The following is a 27,962-nucleotide window of genomic DNA, read 5'->3' as shown; positions in this document are numbered from 1 at the left end:
GCATCCTGACACCATCCCACAGAGAGAGTGCTGCCTAGGGACCTGCCTTGAGAGCCCTTCCCATTACTAGCCAAGACAAGGCACTGTCTACAGCCTGATGATAGCCATGGAGGGACTGGATCACGCCATCCTTGTTAATCTTACCTTTTGTCCCCACAATCGCATTTAATACCTCAGAAAGTGGTGGAGGAGCTTCCTCATGCTTCCCATTGTTTTTCCTAATGCTTCCTGCAGTAGGACTCTGGCAGCTTTGGAGTACAAGATACAACTGAACATGATGTAATAGCTGTATCTCCTGTGCCCTTGCTGCAAGTTCCTTGTGCCATCAGTTCTCTGAGGCAGTGGTGCATGCTCTACCTTCTCCTGTGCAAGTCTGCAATTGGAATGGCAGAGTTTTGCACATGTACATGTACACACACACACAGAGCAGAAGTTTTTCTCCCAGGTACTCTTAAATGTAAATTTCCTGCTTTGGGAGAAAATCAGCAAACCTGAATAATCACTCAATTAGACAGTTCTAGTCTCCTACTTTTAATAAGATGCCAAGCACAGCCTAAGCCTTTCAGAAACTAACTGCTCAGCCAGAATTTTCTTCATTCTCCATGTGGTGGCAGTTGGCAGGGGTAACAGGACTGATGGACAGAGACCGCAGTGGATGTGTCTGTCTCTGTTCCTGCGAAGACAACAAAGGACAAAAAAATACAAAACTGTTTTCCTGAAGTAATAAAGCTGGGACTTTAATAATTGACTTTAACTGGGAACCTAGAAACTCAGGGGCCTTTTTTGCACCTCATGACCAAACAGTACTGTCAGGCCAACAAATACAGGGCTCTCTTCACCCAAAGGGTAGTTTGGGCACTAGAACAGGCTCCCTGGGGAAGTGGTCACAGCACCAAACCTGCCAGAGTTCAAGAAGCATTTGGACAATGCTCTCAGACACATGGTGTGATTCTTGGGGCTACCCTGTACAGCAGCAGGAGTTGGACTCAATGATCCTTGTGAGTCCCTTCCAACTCAGGATATTGTATGATTCTAAGATTTCCCTTTCACTCTATCCATACAAAGCCTATGGCAAAATCTCCAATAAGAGTGTGAGACTTGTGACAGGCATCCCAAGACAGGGCTGTGTGCCTCCCTACAGGTGATTCATGAATAAGGTAGCTTTCTCCATCTTGTGGGCTGTGGACATGAAAGCACACAGGTGCAAAGTTTAGAGTAAGACACTAGTCAAGTTCAAGCTTTGCCTTTGCCTAGCCTGGAAGGAGGACAGGCAGGTGTCCATTTCCTAGTGTGGATCAGAAGCCAGGCTGAGACAATGAAAGGCTTTGCAGTGAAATGGAACGACGCTCTGCAGTAAAGGTGAACATGGCATGTTGTGTGCGCAGGGCTGAAGGGATGGGAAACTGCAGGGACAGTACCAGCAAAAGTCAACTGTGTTGACTTAAAGTATACTTGATGCAAAATGCGAGAACTGGTGATAGCACTTGTGACAGGCAGCCCTTGTTTTCTGTAACATACCTCCAACTCTATCAGGAGTGGGCACATCAAATCTTCTACTTAATTTTTCTTTTTCCCTCAGTTTAACCACTGGGATACAGAAACTCACACTTACTTGGCATTGCCAATCACTTCCTACCCTTAAGCTGCAGTCTGGCAAATTTCTTGACCAAGGGCCTTTGCCTGTGTCTCCCTCCCTTTCCATATTCTTCAGGAACATGCCTGTGATAACAAAAGAGGTGTTGGGCCCTCACCTCATTCGCAAGGGGCACTGTAGCTCGTCACTGCAGTTTCTTCTGGAAGACAAAGAAAAAAGGGTTTGTGAGATACATTTGCCAAAAACTTACTCAAGCAACCCAGCATTGTGCCATTATTCCTAGGAGAGGTGTTCCCTCAGCTTACAGGCGATGACTCCCCTCTGCTGTGACACCACAGCAGAAACCACTGGTATGTGCCCACGACTTTGTGCAGCTAGTCCAGATTCACCCAAGTCATGGGGCTTGCGATCTTTTGAGGCTGTAAGTCCCAAGGAGCTCCACTGCAGTTATGAATTCCTCACTTTCTGAAGAAATGGAAATCCCTGACACATTTCTAGCTTTTCCTTCCACTAAGGACCCCACAGAATAGAGGACAAGTTGGTTTTGGTGTCACTGTTCTAAGGGGACCCTTATTCCTCTGAGTCATCCCCTCACTATGGTCCCTCTGCCCTTGCTGCATCCCACAAAATGAGTGTTCAAAAGCACGTCTCCTTGCTCCACACTTGTTGGGAGAGCTAGACCCTGAGTGGTTCTACAGCTGACTTCAGGCTTGCAAGTTCTGGGGCCAGAGAGAGAAGGATCTATCATTTTGAAAACCAACAGGGTAAGTTCATCCCTAGAGAGCTTCTAAGGGGTAGTTAGATAGCCATGGCAGGGATGGTATTATCTTAGACTTGACAAATTCAGAAAATTTCTTTCCAGTGGTACATTTGGGAGGTTTCTGTAGTACAGCATCTGAGCTCACCTGGCATGTAGTAATCGTAGACCTTGATATTAGCTGGCTTACGATCCTTCACTTGCATGTCCTGCTCCACTAGGAAAGTGTAGGTTTGAGGCTGTCTAGTCAGCTAAGACCAAGAAACACAAAGATTAAAGCCAGAACCAAAGTCCTTTAAGACAGTCCCTTCCACCTGCTTGCACTCAGGCTCCATGGAGACCTCACCACTGTAACCAGTCTGTTCTATTTTCTAGTCCATCTCAGAAATATCTTTAACTTCCTGTTCTGTGACTAACTCTTTTTTTTAGTCATCAAATTTAACTCAGCTCGTGAGAAACATCGAACCTACAGAGTCAGGATGCATTAGACACCTAAATATCCTACTAGTGTTCCCAACGAATCCTGTCTTCCCACCCATGTGTGCTTCTGAGCTCCTTCATGCATCTTGCCTCAGTGTCTACTTCCTTATACACAGTCCCATAACATCAGCTCTTATTTTCCAGTTTCACACAACCCTTATTATTAAGCAAATACAAGGTGTGGATGAACATCTGTTGGATGGTAGTAGTTACACGACCTGCTGTTGATTGGTTTGCACCTTGTGCTACCCGGCAGCCTAAGCTGAAATATTTCTCTGTACTGCCTTTCTGCTCTGTGCTGTAGATGCAATAAAAGCAGCATCTCTGTAAGCCTAATGCATCCACATGGAAATATCCTGCTTCCTCTGAGGCCAGCTTAGTTCAGTTTACTGTCAGAAACTGGGAATAAAGAATCACAGAAATGTAGAAGTGCTCCTTGGAAATTCTGACGTATTAAATACACACCAGATCTTGTTTCTGGTGCTGTTCAGGTATCCACATAGCTAGAGAAAGGCTGGAGTGGTTGTTAATCTGTTGATTAATGAGGCTGTGGAGTGAGCACTGCTGTTCACACAACCATCTGGTTTAATTTTGAGTGATCTTGGCAAAATCCATGAGCAATCTTGCACGTTCCCTACTGCGTCCAGGTTGCTTAAGAGCTTTCTAAGAATTCAGGCTTGCTTGGATTTACTAGATGGATCCTACTACTTCTCCCAAATCCTGATCAGGCACTGTGTATGGACTTTCAACAGCCTCTGCACGGTGCCAACAGATGTAGGCTTAACATCAGAGTTAGTCTCATTTCACTCAAGTTAAGTGGCCCTGTAAGTGGCTCTACAGCTGAACTGCTGCAGACTGACACAACACACTTCTTCAGATCAGCAAATGTGGCTGGTATGCAGGAACAACAGCACTGGATACTTAAAATACTAATGAAATGAATATACAAGAGTAAGCTAAAAGCTATCTGTTAGTCCACAGCCCTTTTAATGATTATGTTAGCCAAAATTACTCACTTCCTCCAGGTAGAGAACGACTTGGTCAGCTTCACTTTCAACTTTCTTCACTGAAGGCATTTTCTTTAGCTGAAAACAGGGGAATAATGTGAGGAAGGATTTAACAAAAAGCAGAAATAATTCAGGGATATTTGTCCTTGTGAGACTATGGGCAAAATATTTATATGGCCAAGGAAGCCCTTGAAGTAGGGGAAGGCAAGGTGCAGCCTGGAAGAGACTTTGAGTGTAGGGATTTCTAAGGAAGAAAATAACCATGTTTCTCTGCCCACAGGACTGATCACAGTTCTGCATACAATCTTGCATGATGGACATCCATCACTGTTCCCATCCCAGCTGGACACAAATTTGCAGTCTCACCTCTTCCAGTGAACCTGCCACGGGGCTGTATCCAGACAGCAGCTCCACTTGGATCAGGACCATGTTGGTGGACACACGGTTCCCTGTGTAGCTGCAGCAGGAACCCAGGGGACAGCACTAATGTTACTTTCTGAGCCATGATCTCTAGAGACTCCAGTCCAGCTTTCCTACTCAGGTGGAAGAATCTGCCTTTCTTTCTAGTGTCTCTCCTGTAAGCACACCTGTTTCTGTACTGCAATAAATCTTTATGCTTCCCCTGATCTCTCTTAATTGTGCTGAGCCAAAGAGAATAAGTTCCTTGGAAGCCTTCTTGTGTTACCTTCTTTAGGCATGGCAGGGAATATCACATCCTACACCTGTTCTTTTGGCAGTTCTGTCCCAAGACAGGCAGGAGTATAGCAAAGGAGAGTGGTGTGACAGTTGGACAGGAGCAGAGGAGGGAAGACTTAGGAATATGTGTCAGTCCCACAGGACCTTCACATCACTAGTGTTTTGAGACCTAATTCTAGAAGACAATGAGACCCATAGACCTTGGGAAACTTGTGGTGACTAGCATGGTAACAAGGCAGGATTATAGCCCCAGCCATTCCTCTGGGGATTTGTACTTTTCTCCCAGCTGAGGAGAGCACAGCTGAATGAGTGGGGACATCTTTGCACTTGGACCTCATGAGTGAAGGGGAACCTTGCTATCAAGAGATTGGTGTGGTGCCAGAAGCCTCTTAACACAGGGGAGGAAAGGGGCAACTGAGTGTCTCCTACCGAGCACGAACGGTGACAGGGAACTGGGTGGCGTTGGGTGTGGTGCACTCTGTCTGCACGGACAGGGCAAAGGTGGCATCGCTCCTCGGTGGAGGCATGTGGTACTGCAGAACGGCCTGCCAGGACAGAAAGAAGAAAGATGGCACAGAATAGCAGGTTTTTTTGCTGAAGAGTATCCTTGTCTAGACTTGGCTGTTGTTTGCTGTCTTGCACTGGTGTAAGAGAAAACTATGCAGCAGAAGCAGAGGTTCTGCTAGTAGTGCACTGCTCCTGGTGGACTTTTTGGAGGAGAGGGTGGAGATAATTCAGATTTCATGTGGGGAGTTGCTCTTCCCTTCCTGTTGGATCACAGCTACTCCCACCAGCCTTGAAGCCCAGATTCTTGCAAGTTACTGCAGCAGTTTATTTTCAGTGTTGGCTAAGTGGCAAGGTAAGACAGCTGCTGGCTTTCAAGGCTTTTCCCCAGACTTTTTCTTCCTAGCCGGACTTACCTGCAAGAAGAGACACCCACGGCCCTGCACATGCACAGTATAATCTTGGGGGATGGCTGGCAGCTCCACTGTCTGCAGCAGGAGGCGATTGCTATTGTCTACTCGGAAGTTTTGGTTGAGCTCTTTAGAAGTGAGAGAAACCTGGAGATCAGGGCCTTCCTTGCTGAAGATTTTGGTTGCATATAAGGCTAGGGCTTCCAGAGCAACCACTGTGTCCTGAGAAAAGAGATGAACATTGGGAAAATTAGGATTCCTGCTTCCTATGCATGCCCAGTCCTTAGCCTTTCCCTCGCTCATGTTGCATCTATAGCACAATAATGGTTGAGCTTTTAGCATAGGATTATCTCAGAGGAAAACAAATATTCACCTTTTCCCAAATCCCAGGAGCTCTAAATCCATACATCCTTTTTTTATTTATTCTTTTTCTTTTTTACTATGTGCTCTTAGAACCCATTGCTCTCAAAAAACATCATCATCTCTAGTGTTGATGGTAATCAAGGGGATTACCTGGGTTGAAGCAAAGCCTCCATATGGGTTTTGCTGCTTGATGAGCCAAGAAACAATCTGGGATGCCTTTCTACTTTCATCTGATGACAAACTTGACTTTGTAAGGTGAGCCTTGAGGATACTAGATGTCAATTCCACATCAACAGATGGAGCTCGATACCAATACAGGGAATCTTCTTCCTGTTTGGACTGTTGACTCCAGAATATTTGGTCATCTAGAGGTGGAGTGGGAACACTTATGAGTGTGTAGCTGTACCTAATAACTGTGGAGTTCTACTTAGCCCCTGTATTTAGTTACTGAGTGACCATGTACATTGGACCAGATATTGGTGCATATCTCCCTATTAGCCCCCCACACCCTGTTTTTCCCAGTTAAAAAAAACCTAGCCCTGCAGGCTCTACAACATCCATGAAACTACCCTGGTTTGGATGACTGGGAGGCCAGGACTGTGAGACCATCCATAGAGAAAATCTATCTCACAGTGTGGATATAACCTGTGACAGTTTGGCAAACAGGGTCTGTCCAAGCCTTGGACTCCCCACAAAACTCTGGCATTAGCCCCCACTCCTGCCCTCCAATCCCTTGATTGTTCAACCCAGATGTCTCCTCACAATTCTGCCAGTGTCCTCCCTCCTGCCCCACAGCCTTTGGTACCTGATATTATGGCAGCCTTATCCAATCTTTTGAGGATTTTCTGCCTGAGGGCCTTATCACCTGCTACTGCAAAGGCATTTGCAGCTAGTGCCAGGCTGTAGAGGTTGGAACTGCCAGTATCAGCATTGACCAACTCCTTTATACAGTTCAAAGCTTTCCACACAACTGGGTCCTAGGATAGAATTGAAAGCACGCACATTACTGGCAGGGTGTTTGGGAAGGGAATGCAGCTTTGATGTGTGCAGAGGAGAGTGGAACCAGGAACAGGATACATGAGTAGAAAACTGGTAACATACCCCCATGTTACCCAAAGGCAGAGCACCCATGCACTGCCTGCTGAGGGGCTGCACACATGGCCCATCCCTGCTGCCCATACTCACGGAGCGTGGCATCCCGGAGTGTAGGAGAGCTGTGACGATCACAGAGCTCAGCCCCAGTCCTTCCTCCACTGCACCCTGCAGACACCACAAAACAGAGAAGAGGGGGACTGCTGTGAGAAGGGAGAGGGAAAAGTTTTCCCGTACCTTCTCTTCCCCTAACAAAAGCCAGCACAGGCAAAAGTGCTGGTCTTATTTCTTCTACTAAGGAAGTGCAGGGCTGGTATCTACCCTCTGTTGGACACATTCCCCTTTCCCCTCCCCTACATAAAAGCTGCAGTCGCAGATTTCAGTGCCAGGGAAATGCAATGTTCCCACAACCCCTCTGCAAGGTGGCATGTGTTAGAATTTGAGAAGGAGGTAGAGTAGGGCACTGTTTCAGTTCCCATGTACGTGTCATCTAATGCAAATCTCCATCATTTGCAACTTGAAAAAGTACCACCATGTCTAAGCAACCCTGAATGTCACCCAAGGGTGACCTTGGGCACATCAGAGATTTCCTCCTGCAGTAGAGTTTGTTTGTTCTTGTCACCAAACTGGGCCAGAAAGTGAAGAAGCTCTGAGGTATCTAATGAACCTTCAGGACATGTCATACCATCAGGCCATTGTTGAAGAGTTTCCCCACACTCTTGAAGCAGCCGGATGGAGTCTGACTTTTAATCAGGGCACTGGCAGCATCCTTTATATTTTGTTCATCTATGTGGATGAAGTCCTGGGCTTGGCTAAAGGTCTTCAGGACAAGGGCAGTAAGCCTAGAGCCAAGGAACAAAGAAGAAAACAGAACTGAACCAGTCACTGATGCCCATCTCCAGTAGGAGACAGGAGTCTCTGTGTCTTCTACTATGTCATCCCTGTAGAAATACCAGTAGGCCAGAGTCTCTGTGCAGATGGAGAACTGCAAGAAATGCACGAATTAGATGCTCTTGAAGCTCAAGCTCAGATCCATTTGCAGCAAGAGAGAAAAACTTCAGTTCATCGGAGGGAAGCACAGTTCAGTGTTTCCCTCAGAGCTCTGTCAATTCCAGGTGCATGGTTGCCTCCAAGAGCTCACATTTAGTGAGCTCATTCAGACCCATTTCAAATCTTGTTTGGGCACAAAGCACTCTGAAAAACCTGAAAAGAAGGTGCATTTGCGGACAAGTTTTCAGAATCAGCCTCATTTGGGGTGCTCAAGCACAAACAATCCAACAGGAGTATTTCAAGTTAATTCATTGGCACAATTCCCTTCCAAAATGTCTCAGGAGCAACTTATCTTCAAAACTCCACACCTTCAGACTTCCTCAGTTTCCCCAGACCAAAATCCAAACCAGCTTGAGCCTGACCAGGTCAAGTTGTTGTTCCTCAGTTATGTCTGGATACTTCTGCTTACCAAGTGTTTCCTGGCTCACTTCCTTCCCCAAAGGCACTGTATGAGCCGTCTGTGTGCTTGTACAGGAGTTGCCGCTGATATCCTGCGGGAAGAGGCTGGGGGTAGTGAAGATGCTCTGTGTATGTCATGTTCTCAGGGTGACAACCTGCCTTACCAATCCTGCTGATCATTATAGAGAGCATTACCTCTGAGGAATTGAGAGAGGGGAGCTGTGTACCACTTGTTCTGCTGAGACACAGCAGCCTGATTTACACTGCTGCAACTACCATGGTGTCAGGCAAGTGATGGTGCACAAATCCTGTTCAGCACCAAGCCTCTGCTGAGATTTCTACTGCAAAAATAATGTAGTGGACATCACCAGCTTAATGAGCAGAAATCCACTCACCACTTTCCAGATAGCCAATTGCCTTCTGTTTGATTTCTGGAGTCAGTTGTCCTGTTTCTTCAAGGTATTGTGTGATATAGACATTTGGGGCAAAATGAACCATGTTCTGCTCACCACAGCCACTGGACATCTGGAGGAGCTCATCTATGTTGTCCAGTGCTGTCCCCAAAATGTCACCTGTAAGACAGAACCACAGCTTTGGGAGCTATACGTATTCTTGCCTGTAAAACAATTCTGGTCTCACTGATTCTCCAGATAACCTCCTAAGACTGGTCTCAGTTCAACTCTTCTCACATGATGTTAATGTCTATAGACTGTAGGAACAGTGATACGGTACTTGTCTATCTTTCCCCTGACTTGGTGAAATTATCTGCCCATCCAATGCCACTTACATAAGAGAGATGAGATACTTCTCTAGAAGACAGTATCACACCTTGCTGTACTTATTTCCTCTTATTACTCTGTTTGCTAAAGCAGACACACTGGCACCAGAAGAGAAGTGTCATGCAGGGAAAAATATTACTTTCCAAGACACTCCTAAAACTCACCTAAGAAAGAGATGTGGGCTCTCTCTGACCCAAGGACAATGTTCTCTGGCATCGTGAAAGTGATTGTCTCTGAAGCTGAAGTTTCTGCAAATGTCAAAAACATTAGGACAACAATGGGCTCAGCAGAGATGGCAGAGTCACAGGCATTCCCCAGGAGATAGTGTAAATAAGGCTGGGATCACCTCAACAGTTGGTGAAATCAGCATCCAGAAGAGAGAATGACACAGATATCAGGCCACCCACTGATAAGGGACTGTGATGTGGTTAGATTGTGGCTTGGTGCTGCCAGAAGTTTTTACTACTGGGTAGGGCTGAATGGCTATGCCTACCCATAAAAGCTCCAAAATTCCTGACTTTCTGCTCCCTACACACCTCCAGGTAGTCCTAGAGTTGTTCAGACACCACACTGCTTCTGTCTGATCTCCTTGTTCTGTGCACATGTAGAGCCCCAGTGGTAAGATGGTCTCTGGAGTCTCTGCACCTACCTTCAGGGCATAGGTGTGAGGTGTGGGTCTTTTCCTCCAGCTGCCCCTCTGCCTGGTGGAGAAAAGGCTGGTCAGCTTAGAAGGGAGAGCAGTAAAATGAGAAAGCAGCTGTGCATCACCCCACCTTCCTGCACCTTTCCTGCCCTCTTTTCCATCCTCATGGGCCATGGCAAAGGGCCTCACACAAACAACAGGGATATGCATGCAAACAGTGAAGTGTTACTGAGAAGCAGGTTTCTAAGCTGCTACATGACCTTTGACTCCACTGCCCTGTTAGCAAGCAATTTTGACATTTCTGTTCCATCGAGTGGAGGAGCTCATGCTCCAATCCAACCTACCCTTACAATCACTCCTTGACCAATCTCCTTGAGAAATGTGCCTACCTACCCAGCTGACTCTTCCTTCCCAGAGCCAGCCACCAGGCTGTTTTGAGCCTGACCCAGTTCCAACCTCGCCAGAACTCTGAAGCGTAGTCTGACCTTCACCAGCAGGTGTTTAACCACTGTGTCCTTCCCTCCAGACTCTGGCACAACAGCTGTACTCTCAGTGCAAACATCGTCCTGCTCCATCACCTCAGCAGTGACAATGAAATTCACCTTCCCTAAAAAACAAAACACCGAGGCCAGCTGGCACATTCATGCCTGTGCTTTAGTTAGCTCAGCCTAAGGCTGCTCACTCATGCTTCCAATAGTAGGCCAGTCTCCCTTCCAACCCAACTCTAGTTTCCTCAGGTAGCTCTGCCACTGCCTCCCAGTGCTGCCACTCCCTTGTCCCCTTACCTAATTTTGTGGCCTTCACATCCCAGAAAAATGCTTTTGCTGATTCAGGACACAGACAAGTAGTGAACCTGACATTTGCATGCACAAATTCAAAATCCCTGGAGTCCATTAGGCTAAGCTGAAGCTAGAGGTGAAACAGAAAGGAATTTAGGTTACAAAGCTGCTGCTGTGTTTTTCCTTTCAGCTCCTTGTTCCAAATGACAGTCAATCCCAGAACCCAAGGATGAGTATGATGATGACCCTGTTGCAATATTTGTGGGACACCAACAGCGTTCCATGGATATTGCAGTCATGTAGGGTTCATTTTTTGGGGAGAGATAAACTGGTCAGAGGTGCCTCTGTGTGGAGCTTTTAATGAATATCTTCTTTGGTGCCTGAGGAGGCAGCTCCTTATCTTGATCTCAATCAGTGAAGTAGTTACCACACATCCCTCTGCCCAAAGACCATCCTGGAGAGAGCCACTCACCGCCATGCACTGCTTCAGGTAGCTGAAGACTTTGACTTTCAGGGGAAATGACTCTCCTCGGAAAACAGAATATGGCAAAATGGGTTCCACGAAGAAGGGCTTGAAGCTCTGCAGGCTGGTGGTCTCTGAGATTCCCAACCCATGGCTCTCTGAGGTGCAGAAGGTCATGGCTCTCCAGTCTGTGATACTGTCAGGTACTGTTACAGCTAGCTCAGCAGCCCCTGAGTCACTGAGGAGAAAACAGAGTGGAAGGGGCTGTCCGAACCCCTGGAAAGATTTCTCTTGGTAAGACAAATGCAGAAATTCAGACTATGAAATGGAAGGGGGTGTGAAGGTGTGGGGATTGTTTGGAAGTAGGACTGAGGTATGGGAAGGATAGCAAATAGGTGGGCAAGGAAGGACTGAGAGGAAAATGCAACTCAAAATTTGCTTCTAAGCAGCGTTGAACCTGAAATTCTTATTTTGTGTGAGCACACAGGGCTCCCAGGGGTCCATGTTTTACACCCAGTCTGTGCCACCAAGTACTGTGTGACACTTCCACCACACTACCACCCAAACTCCTAACCACAGCTCAGCAGTCAACATTGTGTCACTCACAGATCTGCATACACAAAACAGAAGATGGTTCCTGCCCTGAAAGATCATAATCCAGCCAAATGAGATAGAGAGGCCGAGATCCATTTTTACAGGCGGAGAACATGAGCACGTGGGAGAATTAAGAAAGATGAGGTGTGTGAATAAGGGAAGAACAGTGGATGCTGCTAAACTTGACTTCAGCAAGGCCTCTGGCACAGAGTCCCGTAGTATCCTTGTAGTCACATACGTGCAGACTGGACAAGTGGATGGCAAGGTAAGGAGAAAATTCACTGGACCACTGTGGACAAAGGATGGTTATTGGTGACACGAAGTCCAGCCAGGGTCTGTTTACCCATGGCATCCCTCAGGGACCAACATTTGGGGCAATACCACTTAATGGCTTTATTGATGACCTGGGTAATAGGAGAGAGGATATCCTTAGCAAGATTGGCAGAGTAATCTTACTATGTATTAGCAGATTATACCTTGCTAGGGAGGGGTTCCTATTATCAGGAGGGATATCTGGAGGGAAAGGTTGTTATTAAGAGGAACTTTGAGAAGCTGTAAAAATGGGTAAATTCTGTATCTGGGATAGAATAATACCATACAACAGTACAGGCTACACAATCACTGACAGAAAACTTTACAGAAAAAGAGGTGCAGGGTCCTGGTGGATAACAAGTTGAGCGTGAGACATCTCATGTGCCCTTACAACAATGGTGACCATTACTTCTGGACTGTGGGTTAAGAAAAGATATTTTCCCCTGTATTCCTGTATTCCTCCATTTGGGACCAAATCTGGATTACCGTGTCCCATTTTTGCCCTCCAGTATAAGAAAGACAATGACATAATTGAATGCATCCAGTGGAGGACTACCAAGGTGGTCAGAGGGCTGGGATATTTGATGTACAAGGAATGGCTGAAGGAACTGGGGTTTTTAAACTTTGGAGGGGAAGCCTAAGGGGAGATGGTTCAGCTTTCTAAAGCTACCTATTGGGAAGGTGTAGAGACGATGGAACCTGTCTATTCTGAGGTGTATATTGATAAGATAAAAGGTAACAGAAACAAATTGTAACATGGGAAATTCTGACCTAAGATAAGGAAAAAAAATACCATGAGTATAGTCAAAAACTGAAACAGATGTGCAGACAGTTTGTGCAATCTCCATCCTTGGAGATACAGAGTACTTAACTACAACTTGATCTAACTGGACCTGCCTTGCGGAGGATGTTGAGCTACAGACTTTTGGAGGCCTTTTCCATCCCATAGGAGTGTGTGATGTTAAATTCCTAGAAGCATTTGGAAAATCTCATCAGAGACAGGAACTGAACCAAAACCCCATTGTCCTTATCCACTTCTTCACATCTCCCTTTTCTTTCTTGTGCACAGAAGGCAATAATGCCCTGGTTCTGCTCCTGCCCATTCCCTCTACTGTGGCTGGTAGAATCTGGATCCATGTGGGGTCTCAGACCATAATTACTCACTTGATGGGAACCAAAGTCCAGATGAACGTCTCTGGAAACCAGGTACGTACTGGCCCTGACTCGCTATCCAGGTCAGTGTGCTCTGACTCAGCATGTTCAACAGCATCATCTGTTTCTGGGTCCAAGCTGTTCAAGACTGCCAGGTCATCATAAGCTATTGGGAATACAAGCATTCATTCAAAAGGCAGAGCAGCTGTGAAATCAGGATAGAGTTCAGATGGGAAAAGCTCAGTTGTCCATTCCTCCTACTCCCATCCCAATCCCACTTATCCTCTTCAAAATGCCCTCAACCTACTTCACTATTTTGTTCCACAAGACAACCCAGGAGACCAAGTGGATTCCAATATGTGTGTGCTCCCCCAGGAGGCATTCTACCTGATCACAGTTTTGCTCTCAGATCCTGCAGAAAAGCCTAGATATTGCCCAATGCCCAATGGAAATCCCTGATTTCCAGCAAGACCTTTCCTAGTCTTACAAACAGATTTTCCTTCCTGAGACAGCTGCCCCATTTCCACCCTTGAACCATGTCATCTTCCTGCCTGACAACAAAAACTTCCAAGCAGGTGTTTTGCAGCCACCTCTCTGCCCCTCCAGTGCACTGGACACACACCCATGCCAGGACTTTTCCCCTCTTCCTTTGTTGCACATCTCCTGTGCAACCTCCCACTCATCTCCGGAAGGCATCCCCAGTTCCTAAGAACACTGCATGTTCAGCTGCCCATGTGCAGCCTGTATGTTACCCGTGATTTCCAAAGAAACAGGAAAAATCGAGATGTACACATGTAGTTGTAGTCGTAGTTGAAAGTGGTCTGGGTGTGGCATTCAACAGGAGATTTGATTTTAAGGTTGGTTAAAAATGTTAGACCTGAATTCTAGAGGAAAGAAAGGGAAGAAAAGAAGGCATATTTATGTGGAGGGAATGGTGGGTCTGAGGGCCTGTCTCTGCCTCCACTTCCCAGCATATCAGCAACCCTGTGTCGTTGCACCTCAACCTGACTTGTGAATTTGTACAGGGAGAGAATTCAGAACCGCCCTGCTCCCAAAGCCCAGTCTTGGTCCGTCATGCCACAGGATTGTGGGGGTGACCACTCACATGTGTATGCCTGCACGCAAAGTCATTATTTTGGCACCACAATTTGCTGCCCACCCTAACCCAGATTGTTCTTATCCTTCACCTGCTATTCCTTTTTACTATTCTTTCCCTCCTTTCCCCAGTTCCCCCTTTTCTTTCATGTGATTTGCTTTTCCAACCTCCAGTTTTCTCTGATGCAGGTTAACACTCCCATCTCCTTTCAACCCCCAGAAAGTCTAGGGGTCTCAGCCTTGGGACTAATGGGGAGCTGGGTTCTAGGAATTTACTTGACCAATGGGAATTTATCAAGCTGGGAGCAGAGAGTGTCAGAGATCTCCTAGTTCAGAAGCTTGGCAAATTCATAACTTGAAGTCACCAGCATTTACAGGAAAGACAATCTGTGAAGCTACCTAGTGCTGACCAGGGATACAAAAGGGCTCAGCTCTGATATCTCAGGGTTTCTGGAAATTAGATTTACCTTCAGAAGTTCATAAACATCTGGTTGGGACACAGCATAGGAGTGTCTGCTGTACATGAATGGTGACATTGTTCCTGGTGGAAGGGTAGTCTGAGGAGAATCAATGGTTCCTGGGCTCTCATGGATAGTACAGTAGTCACTGTAGAAGTCTGTGAGGGTGCTGGGGTGCTCCTGAGAATAGCTGAACATATTATACACCTGTAGACAGAGAATGAAAACAGTACAGTAAGAGGTGGGAAGATTTTAATTTCTATCCAGAGATTTTCTGTGACCTCAAAGGCTCAAATCCTGACTGCTGCAAAAACCCAGCCTCAAGGGTTTTTGATCTTCATGGAGAGCCTCCACAAATTTTAGATGCATAGCACCAGAGATGAACACGAACCTTTCTGGGGTATGGCTGCATAGCTGTGGCCACTTCTAGGTCATTAATTGTATCTGTGAACTCAATGCATACAGTGAGGACACCTTCCCCATCTGACTCATTAGACAGCTTCTTGTCTGACTGCAGGCACATCCTGGATCCACCAAGACAGTGTCAAAAGGCAATTCAAATGTCCTTAGACCCAGGCATAAAGAAGAAATGGGGCCCTTTCACTGCTAAGACATCACTTAACGTTCAGTTTGTGAACGGAAGGACTGTGTGGTTTATGAGAGCTGGAACAAAGACATGGAGCCTGTCACACCTTTGATATTTTTTTCAACATAACCCTTTTTTTCCAGAGCACTGTCATGAATTGGTTCAGGAGATGGATGTCTCGTCTTCTGTGTGCCACTGTGGCAAAGCACTCAAAGTGTAACAAGGATGTGACTTTGGGCTGTACTTGGAGATGACAGTGGGTTATTCTATTAGATCCTTCTGTAGAAACTGGAAATTTTGACTAGTATTTGATGTTGGCCTTCATTTTTTCTCATTAAGCCCTGGTCTGTCCCCATTCAAATACTTGTTGGTATATTCACTGTGCCTTACTAACCAGTTCCTGCTACCAGATAATCCAAAGGTATCTCTCCAATATTAGCAAGGCTCAGCACTAAAGTGACTCACACTATCCCTGGATAGCTCAGCCTCTGGCCTCAGGAGAAGGACACTTTGGTCTACAGCACGGATGCTACATAGAGAGCCTGGTGCAGCCTGCAAATGGAGACGGACAGATGATCCTGGAAGAGCCACTGTGTCTGAGAAGCCAAGCTTCACCTGAAACAGCAGAAGAAAGAGGGACTAAAGACACTGACAGACAAAGAAAATGAAAGACTCTGGCTACTGGATTCTGCTGGACATCTATTGCCAATTTGCAGTCAATTAGCTCCCCTCCAGCCTACCTGCCCCTTTATGGTTTGTGAACTACTTACATGGTTCCTGAAGCAGCTGGAGACTTTGAGACGGAAGGTGTCAGCTGCCACTTGTCCCTCAGGGAAAGCAATGTAAACAAAGAGAGTAGCCATGGGTGAAATGACATCAATGGGCAGAGGGACATTGAAAGACCCACGATGCCGACCTGAAGGAAGAAGGAAAAACTGGAAAGTATAGGAAGAAGCAAGGCAGTCTGCAATTCAAGGACTACAGCAGCAACACCCTCTTACGCTGTAATACTTCTGCATGGTTTCTTTGAAAAAAACTATTCTGCCTTGCTTCTGGGGAGGCCACTGCTAGACAGTCATAGCCACATATATGTATGTGCCTTTTTATAGCAGTGACCTTATATCATGAGGGATCTTGGCAACAGTGAACAACTTTCCACTTGAGTCCAGAAAAAAGATTCCATAAGTTACCTCTGATAATCTCCTGCTTGGCAGATAAACTCTGACAATTTGAATTTCATCATTTGATCAGAAAAAAAAAAAGGAAATTAAAAGACAGAAGAGACTACATATTTGACATTTCCTCTAGATTTTTTCGTGCCAGCTATGTGGTTTCCTGATGGTCTCAAAACTCTTATCTATCCTTCTCCATTTAGACTGGAAGAACTTTCCTTCTGGGGCTTTATTCTGTTCCTGGTATTTAGATGCTCTTACCTAATGGAGGATCAAGAAGTACTGTTCTTTGGCCATGATGCACAAGGGATCCTCTGGCCAAAACCTGAAGGGTAATGAACAGAACAAGGGATTGAGAGTGCCTCTGCTCTATGTTCCTGGGCCAGCAAAGGGCCCTGTGCTGACACAGACCCATCTCAAAGCTGACCTCATTGCCGGTGCTGCCCCGCACTCACCAGGTGGTAGAAGTGTGCTTTGGCAGCCCCGTCCCCCAGCTCTGTGGCCAGTATGTGATAATGCACAGTGACCTGCTGCACATCCCCGCAGGGCAGCATTGCCTGCACTGGCTGGATCCTCACAGAGCTGCGGCTGGAGGAGTAGAAGGCCCTCAGTGTGAGGGATGCAGTGCCATAAGACACCCTCACATTTCGACTGCTTAAGTCCTCTGGCTGGGTCTTTGCCTGTGGCACAGAAAAAGTGTGTGAAGATTTCTTGCGTCTCTCCTCATGCCAAACCAAGACTGGTTGGAGAGTGAACCCCAAACTCTCCCAGGGGTGAGGTGTCTCTTTCCACCTAAGCCAAGTTCAATAAGCCTCTTTCTGTGAAGCTTGGCATTGCCTGCTCTACCACACTCTGTGATAACTCGTGCCTAAACAGGGACAGGGAGCTGTTATAATACTAGAGCTTTGGCTGAAGTCTGAACTTCTGCAATGCTGCTGCTACCATGGGAGCAAGCCAGATCACTAGACTGTGTAGAGTGGCTTATTAGTGCCTGGATCAAACCACTTTGACCTCAAAGTTAGACAGGATAGGTATTAGAAACCTAGTCCTACAACCAGACAAGAGAGCCTTCCTTGTTCATGGGAAAGCAGAGGCAAATTTTTCTCTGTCAATTCCCTGTCAATGACATCCCTAATCTAGCTCCTTATGTTCTGGTTACTTGCTTAGCTCCAGATTGGTTTGCAGCAACTGCTTCCTAACTAGCCTTCCTTCTTTTTCCCTTGAGTTTTCTAGTTCTTATATCCCAGGTTTTTCCTAACTTTTATGCTATGAGGAAACATAATGCAAACTCGTCACTGACACTTTCTTCTGCACATGTATTTTCAGATTGATCTTCCCTAGCTTTTTTCGTATGTTCCTGTTCCATACCACGTGAAAGTTCTTTCTTTACTCTCTGTCCCTGCCCAGTCCCACTACATCTTTTCCACCTCAGACAGAGGTGCTGTGTAGGTAGAACTCAGTCACAACTTAGTGGAGTCTTTGTCCACTGCCAGGGACTGCTCAGGGACTGCTGAAGCTCTAGGGACCAGAAATGTGGCTCTGATATGAACAATTCCTCTTGCCCTAGATCTGTTATTTCATTGTTCCATGCTTCCATCTCCCTGTCTTGGCCAAGATAATGACACAGACTATAGGTCTGAGGGATGTACTGCTTGCTGCTAACCAAATCCAATGTAATTATTGGGCCTAACCTGTAGTATAACTTTACTGCTGTTGTCCCATGCTGTTGTTTCTAAGATGAAAGAGGCCATCCCAGTGTCATCTGTGAAGTAGGTCTTGGTCTGCTTCCCACTACTGTAGGACACTGTAAGAATCACCTTCTTGTTCTTCAGGTGCATCCCATTGGCACTTTTGAGTTCCAGCTGTAATGATGCAGAAACAGTCAGTTCCCCTCTCTGCAAAGGGACTCTCAATGTAAACTTTAACTTCTCCAACCCCTCTCCCCCCATTTATGCAGCAGCTCTCTCAGCTGTCAAAGCTACAGATCCTGTGGCCACACCTCTGCATAACCTTTTGGTAGATATGTCAAAGTAGAGACCGGGACAGAGGATTTTGCTAGCAGCTTTGGGCAGCTCAGAACAAGGGAACCCCTCGATACTTTTGTGTCTGCCTCCTGCTTAGGCCCGGGTGCTGGGCTTTCCATATTTCTTTCCTTTTCACTTACATTTCCATAGTAGGGAACTCCTTGCTGATAGTAGTAGCTTGTCTCCCAGAACTGGAGACTTGTGACATCAAAAGTGACCTTGCAGCTTTTAGTGGTGTTGAACTCCACCCCTAGGAAAGACAGGAGGTGAATGAAGGCGAGTATCATGTGTCTGACCTGCCAGAATGACAGCAGTCTACCAGGAGGTCTCTGTCAGACAGTTCTCACATGCCCTTCCCCCCTTGGTAAGGATGGTCCTACTCCTAGTTGTCCTCTTCCATTCTCTTTCCCTTCTCACAGCAGAGTCACTAGAATGCAACGTTTTTCCTTGCTCTCACCATGTTAGTTAGCAGTCTGCTTTTGGCAGGAGGCTGCAAAACATTTTCTTGCAACGAAGGCTCTGTAAAATTTTGTGAGAGAGGGAACTTAACAGGAAACCTTATTTCCCTATCTGGAACATGGAAGTAAATCTAATAAGGAGCTAACAACAGGATACAATCAGGGCCTTGGTTAGCCTTAGTTGCTCTAACTCCTCATTCCAATGGACTGTGCTAAAGTATGGTTTAAGAACAAGAGAACCTGGCCTGGCTCACCTCCACACACATTTATAATGTGATGAGAAGACAAGAAAAAGCAGCTCTTGCCCATCTCTGTCAAACCAAGGTGACTGCCAGAGCTGGATTGCCCACAGCAGCTTGTGGAGGGGTAAGCACACTGGTAAACCCATCCTGAAACAGGGGGAACTCACATATCCTATGTGAGTCAGACCTGGGTGTTATGATACACAAAAACACAGATGTTGTTATGGTGCTCCCAGGGAAGACACAGCCCTCTGAACATTTGACCTCAAGGGAGCCAGTGCAGAAAGTTCCAGTGGTCTAATGGAAAGACACAAGGATCCGTAAGGTTCTTACAGATAAAAACCCAAAGACAAATATGTTGTATGAGAGTAAAGTAAAAGATTTGCCATGAAGTGTAGGATCAGTTTTTGCTACCTGTTCCACTTTCTTTCAGGAAAGCCACAGCTTCAAGGTTGAAATCATGCTTGTCACCATGCTTCCGATGGTAATTCTTAATATTCACTTCAGTGGCAAAGCAGCCATCCTCGTTTGTCTGGAAATATGAAATCGTATTTGTTAACCAATCATGAATGTGCTAATCCCTTCTGCAGTGCAGATCAAACCCAAAGCCTAGAAGTCTAAAACTGCATGACTAAGACACTTCAGTTAAAGGAGCAATTCCCATACTGGCATGAATCATCCCTTTTCTGTGGAGCAGTCACTAATGGGAGATGCTGTTTCATGCATCTCTTGTCTTTACATGCTCACTCATGCACCAGTAGCAAACATGAGTTGTCATTTCTCCCTGACAACACAATTTCTTCTGCTAGGGCAGGATTTATCTTTAAGATATTGGTTTCTTAAAAATATGTAAACAAATATAGGTACATTCATTCAACCATAGACATGAATGAGTAAAGTCTGTGATGAAGTGCAATTGCTTGCTTAGATACAAGTGGTGATTTCTGAGTCTCCTAAGCACTTGTTTCTGGGAAATAGCACATAGGTGTTTACACCAGATTAAAAAGTGGTGCTAAAATGCATCCCGTGGAAGTGAAATGACGTGAACAGTGTATGTATTTTTTATTGCCCTGTTGCAATACCTGTTTTGTAGGAAAGTCTGCAAGTTAGCTTGCTTACTGATGCTTCTTCCTTTGAGAGCATCTAAGTGCAGTCAGAGAAATCACTGAGAAGGGCTAAGATTGCTAGACTGTGGAGTTAAGGACATAACAGTCATTCATCCCCAAGCGAAGGGCAACCTGCTTCAATAGCCGATGTCTACCGCACTCCATCCTTTAGTATTCCCTCTCTTTGCCCTTGTTCTTCTCTTTTGCAAGAGGAGTATCCTGTGTGCTCACCTTGCCGGTGTAATCTTTACAAATACTGCGCTTGGCTTTGGAAGACTTTCGATTATAGTGGATATGTTTACGGCACACCACAGCCTTCACACTACCCTGGACTGGTTTCCCATATGTGTACCTGGCAAACAGAGCATAGAGGACTTATATACAGAAACACTAGCTCAAGAGTGAATAACACCAGCTTTAGCCTGTGGTTTGCAGCTATACACCCAGAAACCTGCAGTATCTTCACGAGCTCAGCAGAGGTCAGGAAGTAAAAGTGACTTCATCAGATTGAGACAGAAGGCAGTGGTGGGTGAGTTCTCTCCAAGTCAACTCTAGTCCCACCAGGCAGGGCTAAGGGACTTTGTGTTGGCCATGAGTCATTATTCCTACAACACTGTCAGTAATAAATACAGCAGTTACTGTATTGTAGGGCACATGCTACACTGAGGGAATCCACTGCCACACTTTCAAACTCACAGAGAAAGAACTAAGGAGAGAGAATATGGAGGACGGTGAGAGTTCAGGAGAATTACTTAGCGAAGGATACCAGGGTGCCAAACTTTGGGATGGGGATAGGGTTGTCAGAGACCATTTTGAGTTCACTTATTGATGGCTGTGCAGTTCCCAAACCAGTAAGAATGCATCTTCTACCATGATAAGTCAGCTCACATTCCACAGATGTGGAGACGGAAGTTTTCCTCCAAGATGGTAACCACCTGAGGCATCTGGATGGAGACGCTGAACTTGGGCAGCACTGTGTGGAAGCAAGAGAAATATAATTCAATGAGAATAGAGAGAGTTCATTTGTTCCAATCATTCCTAAGTGGTTGTTCACAGAAGAGAAATCTCTCATTCCCTGACTACCAGCACAGGGCGTGGTAGAAATGCATCAGCAGCCCCGCTGGGAGAATGTGATGGGAGCAGACAACCTTAGTCTCCTCCCAGAGCACAGTTGTGGGACACTGCCTCTGTCCGTCCTCAGGGCATGGGGGAGCAGAAAGCCAGTGGACCTGAATGAAAGTGATTACAGTTACTGGCAGGCAGTTACACATCTCAGGTGATAGTACAACTGGCACAGCTATTCACAGCTGCATGACCTATTCAATTCTGTGTGAGAGAGTGGGGCTGGAGGCAATATACATTTCTCTGCTGCCATTAGCTTTCTGAGACTCTTACCATACTCCTCTACCCTGAAGGTACGTGTGCGGTCAGGCATTTTGATGGTGTACTCTCCAACAGGTGCTTCTGCAGCCAGAGGGAAGGACAGATCCACAATACCTCCCACAGGTGTAACATTCTGCCACTGTGCAATTCGGTTGCCTTTGGGATCCTGCACAGGTAGTAGTAGAGAACAGTTAATTGACAGTGCAAAAAGACTCTTTTGCAGGGAGTCCAATCTACCAGAGCATGGTCTGACCACATATTCTCTTGTCCTGAGAGCCCAGGTCTATGACACAGCTACAGTGCTCAGGTGAGTCCAAACTTGATGAGGAAAGGACTTTTCTCCCTGCCTCATTGAAGAAGTCAATGGCACTGCTATCTCATTGACTGCTGGAAAACTGTGGTTTACTGCCTGTGGGTCTAACTAAGAAATAGAGGTGGTCCTTCTTGGAGACCTCTGTGGTGATCTGAGCTGGCACAGCTCCCAGGTCACTGCGGAGACACATGCTGCCTAAGACATGACCTACTCGGGAGTGATTTCTGGAGAGTCTGATGTCTTAAATCCCCAGGGAATTCTGGGTAAATGAGGCCAGGACTTCATGCAGGGGACCATTGAAGCCCAGTCATGAAGGACAGTGTCTCCCATTGCTGTTTCTTGGGAGGGCAAGATGCAGAACTCTGGATGCAGTCACACTGCCCAGCCAGTAAAGACTTTATGATGAGTTGATGGGTACTTCATATGGAACAAGTGGGAACTGCTGTTTGAAAAGGTGAAGCTGGATCAGAGTGCTATGTTTGTATAAAGTGGCATGAAGTATTGCATGGGTATCTCAGAAAGCATTCGTTTATTTATTCATTGCTTGCTGTGTATATTAGCTACTGCCAATTGCTAATTGGAACTGTGACCTCTCAGCATGGGTATCACAAACTTTCAGGTGTCTTTCCTCAACTCAGGTGATTGCACTAAACTAACTGATTTTAAGAACAACAGCCTGAAAGCTGCTTTAGGAAGTTTTTCTAGCTGGGCAGTCACAACACTAACTGGTCAATCTTTTGTTTTCTGTACATCTCCTTAAAGAAACTTCAGGATTTTCACAAGTCTTCATAGGCTAGAGGGACTAAAAGTCCTGTGACTACTCTAGAAAGGTTTGCTGGAATGGTTTTCAATGGTACCCATCATTTATGCAGGGACCCCTGTGTGATTGGTGTCATGACATTGCACTGACAAACTTCTGTGGTCACTGAAGGAGGGAAGGGCAAGAAGTCAAGGACTGTTCCCATTCATTCTGAGGTAACTGACTTTATGCAACCATATTTCCCCACTATCATCTCCAAACCTGTGCCTTCTCCAAGATGAGAAGAGTTCACCAATTTCAATAAAGTAGGTGTTTTACCTTCAGTTCCACCAGGCGCTGCTGTGGGAAGGAAAGAAACAATTACTGGTTGGATGCTTCCAGGTGAATTATCATCCACATCCCTAGTATTTTTTATCCCCCAACCATCTCTCAGTCTTCCCCAAGCAATTCCCAGGGACTGCCCATAACTCAACATCATGAGCAGCTCCTGAATTGCAGGTGGTGCTTAACACTCTTTGTAAGCACCAAAAGCAACACTGAGACTAGCTGTCCACAGTTGGATCACCTAGCTGGGCCAAGCACTGATCCAGAGGTCGTGGAGGCTGCTCACAGCATTTTCAGACTTAGTAAGGTATCTTCCCTCTTGACTTACCATGTCACTGCTGGCAATAAAGTTCTGATCCAAGGTTACAATCCGCAACTTGACTATAAAGCAAAAGAAAAACAGGACTGGCTGAAATGAAATCAAGTTTCTTAATAATAAATAACAAGAATGGATGGCTAAGAAAGATGTGCCCATGTGCTTCACTGAAAGGATGTGAGCAACAGCTAGAGTCATCCACTCCTGGGCCTATGTCCAAAGTCCTGCTAGGAGCTTGGCAGGCTGCTAGAAAAAAAAGTGTTAGAAGATGGGGTGTGGGGTTTTCTGGGAAGAATGGCTGTGCTGGTGAGAAACAGCATTTTTCTGGACAGTGGACCTGTGGTGGGCCTCTAAGTCTTGCCTGCAGTGAGGTTCATCCTACTGGAAAGGGTGAAGAGGCATGGGGCAAACAGCTGTACGCTGCATTGATCTGAGCTGTGCTAGGGCAGTGGTGGGGCCTGTAGTACTGTGATCCTCATCTGAGGAAGTCTGTGGGAAAGAGAGGGATTTAGGGGCCTGACAGACTATCGTGGCTTTGACTGGAGCAATCATGAATAATATAATACAGTGGCATCTGACCCTTTTCTCACACATCAGTGAACACACACGTGCCCTGTTCACACTAGCATGCTGTCTGTGTGTGGCTAGTACTGGAGAAAACATATGCCATGCTGACATAGGAGAGAAGTATTCGGAAATCCCGCAAAGCCAAGAAGGGAAATGAAGCCTCTGACTCATTTCTCTTGAGAAGCAGGCCCTGTTCTAAGCACTAGAAGGTAAACCATATTTTGTGTCCTGAGGACTCTTGTTTCTCTCATAAGACATGGCATTCTGTCCATACCAATCTGTCCAGGTTTGTACACAGGTTTGTCTGTCTGGATAAAAGTCTTCTTGTCTGCATGCCTGATTAGGACTTTTTGCTTCTTCTGAAACTCTGAGTTGGCCTCCAGGACTGTGATAGCAATAAAAGCCACTTCATCAGGATTTCCAACAGGAGGAGGGACCTGCAGGTATAGTTATAACCATCATTCAGGGTGGATCCCATTCATTGATCCCAAGGTTTCTGGAATAATGATTATGATACTACTTTTGTATAGCTCCAGTTCTTCTTCCCTTAAAGACCCCATAGAACATTTCAAAATGGTTTTTAGGAAAGTAAAATATTAGTGGAGCTACACAGCAGGAAGGACACTGGCAGACTGTACAGCTGAAGCGAAAGGTTCACAGGCCAATTAAGATATCCTCATGGGAATACACAATTTGCCTTTCTGCCCACCAAGAGCAGAACTGACGCAATCTCCACCCTACTGACAACCCTTGAAAATATATTACTCACCTGGAACCTTGTGCAGTGAAAGAAGGTGAGCTGAGAGATGGACTGAGTAATCAGAGTCTCATTCCCAGCTCTGCTTTGCAGGGTTACTGACACATGGATCGGGACATCTTGCTTTCTGCTGAGCTGGAGACACACTGTCTCTGAGAAGGGGTAGTAGAGCTGTGATGGTATTGCCACGGCATAGTTTCTATTAAAAAAAAGAAAAAAACCAAAAAGGCAGGTAAAACTGATTTTCTAAGAGGACAGGTCTTGACCACAGGATTTAGGTACTTAGGAAGTACTTCTGGTTTCTTCGTTCTGCTGTCACAGTGTCAATGAGACATGATCATAGGTTCTGCAGACATTAATATTGAGTCTGCACTATATGCTGCACGCCCATATAAAAAGATGAAGTCACTGCTTCCCAAACTGAAAGTGAAAATAAGGTGAAGGGACCTCCCCATGTCACCCAAGTGATCAGCAGCAGACCTTGGCTACCATGATAATACCAAGAAGCTGTTCATACTGTTTGTTTTCATCTTTCGTTGCACTGCAGGAACTAGAATCAAGGAGAAGCCAACATTCAAGCAGGTTTCAAAACTCTTATCACTAACTCCTCCCACATACTGACTCTGGACGGGTTCAGCCAGCACCATGTTTTGCATCAATAGGAAGGCAGGGCCTGGAAAAATCAGAAGAGCAGAAGGCAGGGAGATGACCTGTTGGCAGTTCTGAGCTGGAGCTCAGCACCCTGGCAAGAGGGAGTCAAAGTCCTGCTGGCCAGAAGCCTTGAGTGCTTTCACACTTGACTGCTGCCAAGCTGCCTTGAGCAGCTTGTCTGCTGTTGATATTCGGGGATATGGTAACATATGCCAATAACATTTTGATTTTCCTACTTAAGTTGACTCATGGCACCTCCCCCTGCCACTTGGGCCAAAGGATGGGATGAACACTAAAGACTCAATGCTTGAACCTCCCTTGCTCCTAATGACCTTACTCTGGAACATTTTTTTACACCCCTTTGACAATTCAGCCCTTGCCCTTGCCTTATGAGCTATAGAAGTACAAGACAGCATCTCAGAGGCTCTCGTTCAAGGATTCCAAGATCCAGGCTGGATTCCTTTCTTATGAATCTACAAAAATATTGGCATACAGGTGAGACAGCAGAGAGTCTGTTGAAACAAGTGGTATTTCCATAAAGCAAAGCTTCATGCTGAAGGTAGCAATGGCAAACAGGTAGCAGTAATTAAAGCACATAATCTGTGTGGGAACTGCGTCAGCCTATGGAACATGTCTAGAGGAAGATGCTATACTTCTGCTGGAAAAGTCTTTTAAAACCAGACTTGTGCGTGCCACACCACACACAGCAGGAGGGAACCCAGCTACAACCCAGTGACTTAAATTTCACTGTAATATCTACTGTTCAAGCACAGTCTTGCTTCTGTTTGCACTTGAGCCATGGTTGCAAAAGCAAAGGCCTTCCAAAAGCAAGAGCAAGTTCTCAAGCCAGGATATCAGAGCAGTACCTGCTGGAACAGGAGCTGCATTCCTGACAGAGCATATGAAGAGAAGCAGTGCTGAGAATTGTCCTTGACAGAGGTCTGAGAAAAGGCATGGTGGGAGCAGATGGGCAGCCAAGCCTGAACGAACACACTGCTTTACAAAGAGCATCCTTGAAGTATTAAATCGTGATCTATGACTCTTGGGAGAAAAGCTTAACCCAAAAGGAAACATATTCTGAAACAGAGTAGGAGACATGAGATATTGGCATGAACACATGCAGAAAGCTGGCAGAGTTGCTCTGCCTGAGTCTTTGCTGAAATACATGGTCTACATCAAAGGCAGAGAGCCAAGTGGTAAGGGGAGTGTGGGGAAGAGGGCACACGAAAACCAAGTGAAACCTTTGGAACGTGAGAAATTATACCTCTCTGGAAAAACACTCCTCACCTTAAGACTTCTGTCCTGTTTCTGTCATACTGCCACCCGCCCAGGACCCCCCACAGACCAGACTATGTATTGAAAGCAGCTGAGGTTCTTACAGCATTGCAGGCATTCCAGCCGCCATAGGCAGGAGAAGGATGCTGCCCCACAGGAAAGCGATGATGCTCCACATAGCTGATTGCAAGTCAAATTCTTCCTTGGAAAGCTTAGCCTCTCCTCAGCACCCCCTTCGCTCCTGCTTCTGCTGTATTCCTTTTTCCTTCTCCCCCTCATCCAGAGCTGAAGGAGTATGCAGCTCCTGCCCTGACAGGGTGCCCGTTTCTCTCTTGGCTTCAAAACCAAGAAGGTGGAAATCACGCTACGCGTGGCTGGGGCCAGGATGTGGGCGGGTGAAAGGGGTGGAGACAATTCTTTTTGCCTACAAACCAAAGGTACTTGCTTAATGACTTTGTAAGGCTTGTTGATATTTCTCTGGGAGATGTCTTGTCTGCCTTATGCAGCACAGCTGATGGCAGCAGGAATACTTAGTTACTATATTTGGTATTGGGACTTTATTGGAAATATCCAGGGACTAATGAATTCTTTGTGATGTCAGTGGATTTTGCTTCGTGGTTCTTCTTCTGTAGAACCTTTTTTATGTATTATTTGCTTCTTACAGAAATTTCACTCCTGACCTGCAGCCTCCAGCCAGACTGCCCAGGGCTCCCCATGCAGCTCTGTCAGTGCCCCCATTCTTCCTCAGAAGGAGGGAAGAACTTTAGCATGTTATTATCTTTTTGTTGTAACCTTGTTCCCATTTAAATTCAGAGATGGCCAGTTTAATGAACCGTTCAGAGGTGCAGAGCCATGTGGAGTGTTTCTTAAATCAGACAGAACTCAGATTGTTTTTTGTCCTGCTAGTTTAGACTTGAACTCAAACCCCTGTTAATTTCAGAGAATCAAATATGCTCCCAGATCAGTGACATACAGTCCTTTAAACCTGAAGTTTATCTGCAATGTCAGTGCTAGGTTAAAGGCTGGTGTGTCCCTGTTACATCAGACTGTGCACTAAGAGGGTGGGTGCTAAGCACACATATGGGGACTGTGCCAAAGTAAATCTAGGGGATTGCTTTAGCTGGGAGCCAGGCAGGGTTGGATGGCAAATTCACTCTATACTGCGTACCTTCGGTTATGCTCTGCTAAAACAGAAATGGGGCCATGGCAGAATGAGGACACCCACCTTCAAATGAGGTTATAACTTCGGGGCAAATACATCCAAACAGTGCCCAAAAGAAGAGTCTGGAGGAGATGGGTGGTGGTGCCAGTGTAGAATCACTTTATCGCTCAAGGAACCTGTCAGAAGACTGGACATCCAGCTTAGGGGCATGTAAAGTAGAGATTTGATAAAATACGTGT

General features: G+C 46.0%; 2 protein-coding genes across 3 annotated transcripts in view; one reads left to right on the top strand and one right to left on the bottom strand.

The window, feature by feature from the left end:
- The window catches only part of A2ML1 (alpha-2-macroglobulin like 1), a 28,673-nt gene extending 24,371 nt beyond the window's left edge, over positions 1-4,302 (top strand). The window contains exon 37 of the mRNA XM_027652577.1: positions 4,119-4,302. The gene's annotated coding sequence lies outside the window, so the exon portion shown is untranslated. The remainder of the gene's footprint in view (positions 1-4,118) is intronic.
- On the bottom strand, positions 519-26,923 carry LOC113960467 (alpha-2-macroglobulin-like protein 1). Of its 2 annotated transcripts, XM_027670103.1 has the most exons (36): positions 26,666-26,923; positions 24,648-24,834; positions 24,153-24,315; positions 23,324-23,376; positions 22,990-23,010; positions 21,611-21,764; positions 21,104-21,188; positions 20,447-20,567; positions 19,524-19,641; positions 18,550-18,659; positions 18,077-18,247; positions 16,841-17,065; positions 16,647-16,710; positions 15,984-16,129; positions 15,679-15,828; positions 14,637-14,834; positions 13,865-13,958; positions 13,087-13,240; positions 11,026-11,254; positions 10,560-10,683; positions 10,260-10,381; positions 9,781-9,832; positions 9,296-9,379; positions 8,748-8,924; positions 8,363-8,444; positions 7,589-7,745; positions 6,997-7,071; positions 6,617-6,788; positions 5,962-6,176; positions 5,455-5,670; positions 4,964-5,079; positions 4,205-4,295; positions 3,848-3,916; positions 2,500-2,602; positions 1,752-1,793; positions 519-673 (listed from the first exon to the last, which is right to left on the bottom strand). In XM_027670103.1, the coding sequence occupies exons 1-35, from the start codon at positions 26,737-26,739 to the stop codon at positions 1,753-1,755; spliced, it is 4,413 nt and encodes a 1,470-aa protein (XP_027525904.1). In that variant the 5' UTR covers positions 26,740-26,923; the 3' UTR covers positions 519-673; position 1,752. The 2 variants fall into 2 exon arrangements, 1 of the variants encoding a protein (XP_027525904.1); XR_003532057.1 differs by lacking the exons at positions 519-673; positions 1,752-1,793; positions 4,205-4,295 and having other exon boundaries at positions 2,585-2,602.
- Between the last annotated feature and the right edge of the window lie 1,039 nt (positions 26,924-27,962).

Source organism: Corapipo altera, unplaced genomic scaffold, assembly GCF_003945725.1.
Source record: "Corapipo altera isolate COAL_440 unplaced genomic scaffold, ASM394572v1 0, whole genome shotgun sequence".
Taxonomy (NCBI): Eukaryota; Metazoa; Chordata; class Aves; order Passeriformes; family Pipridae; genus Corapipo; species Corapipo altera.
The sequence above is the reverse complement of the archived record's forward strand: the minus strand, read 5'-3'. Positions and strand labels throughout refer to the sequence as shown.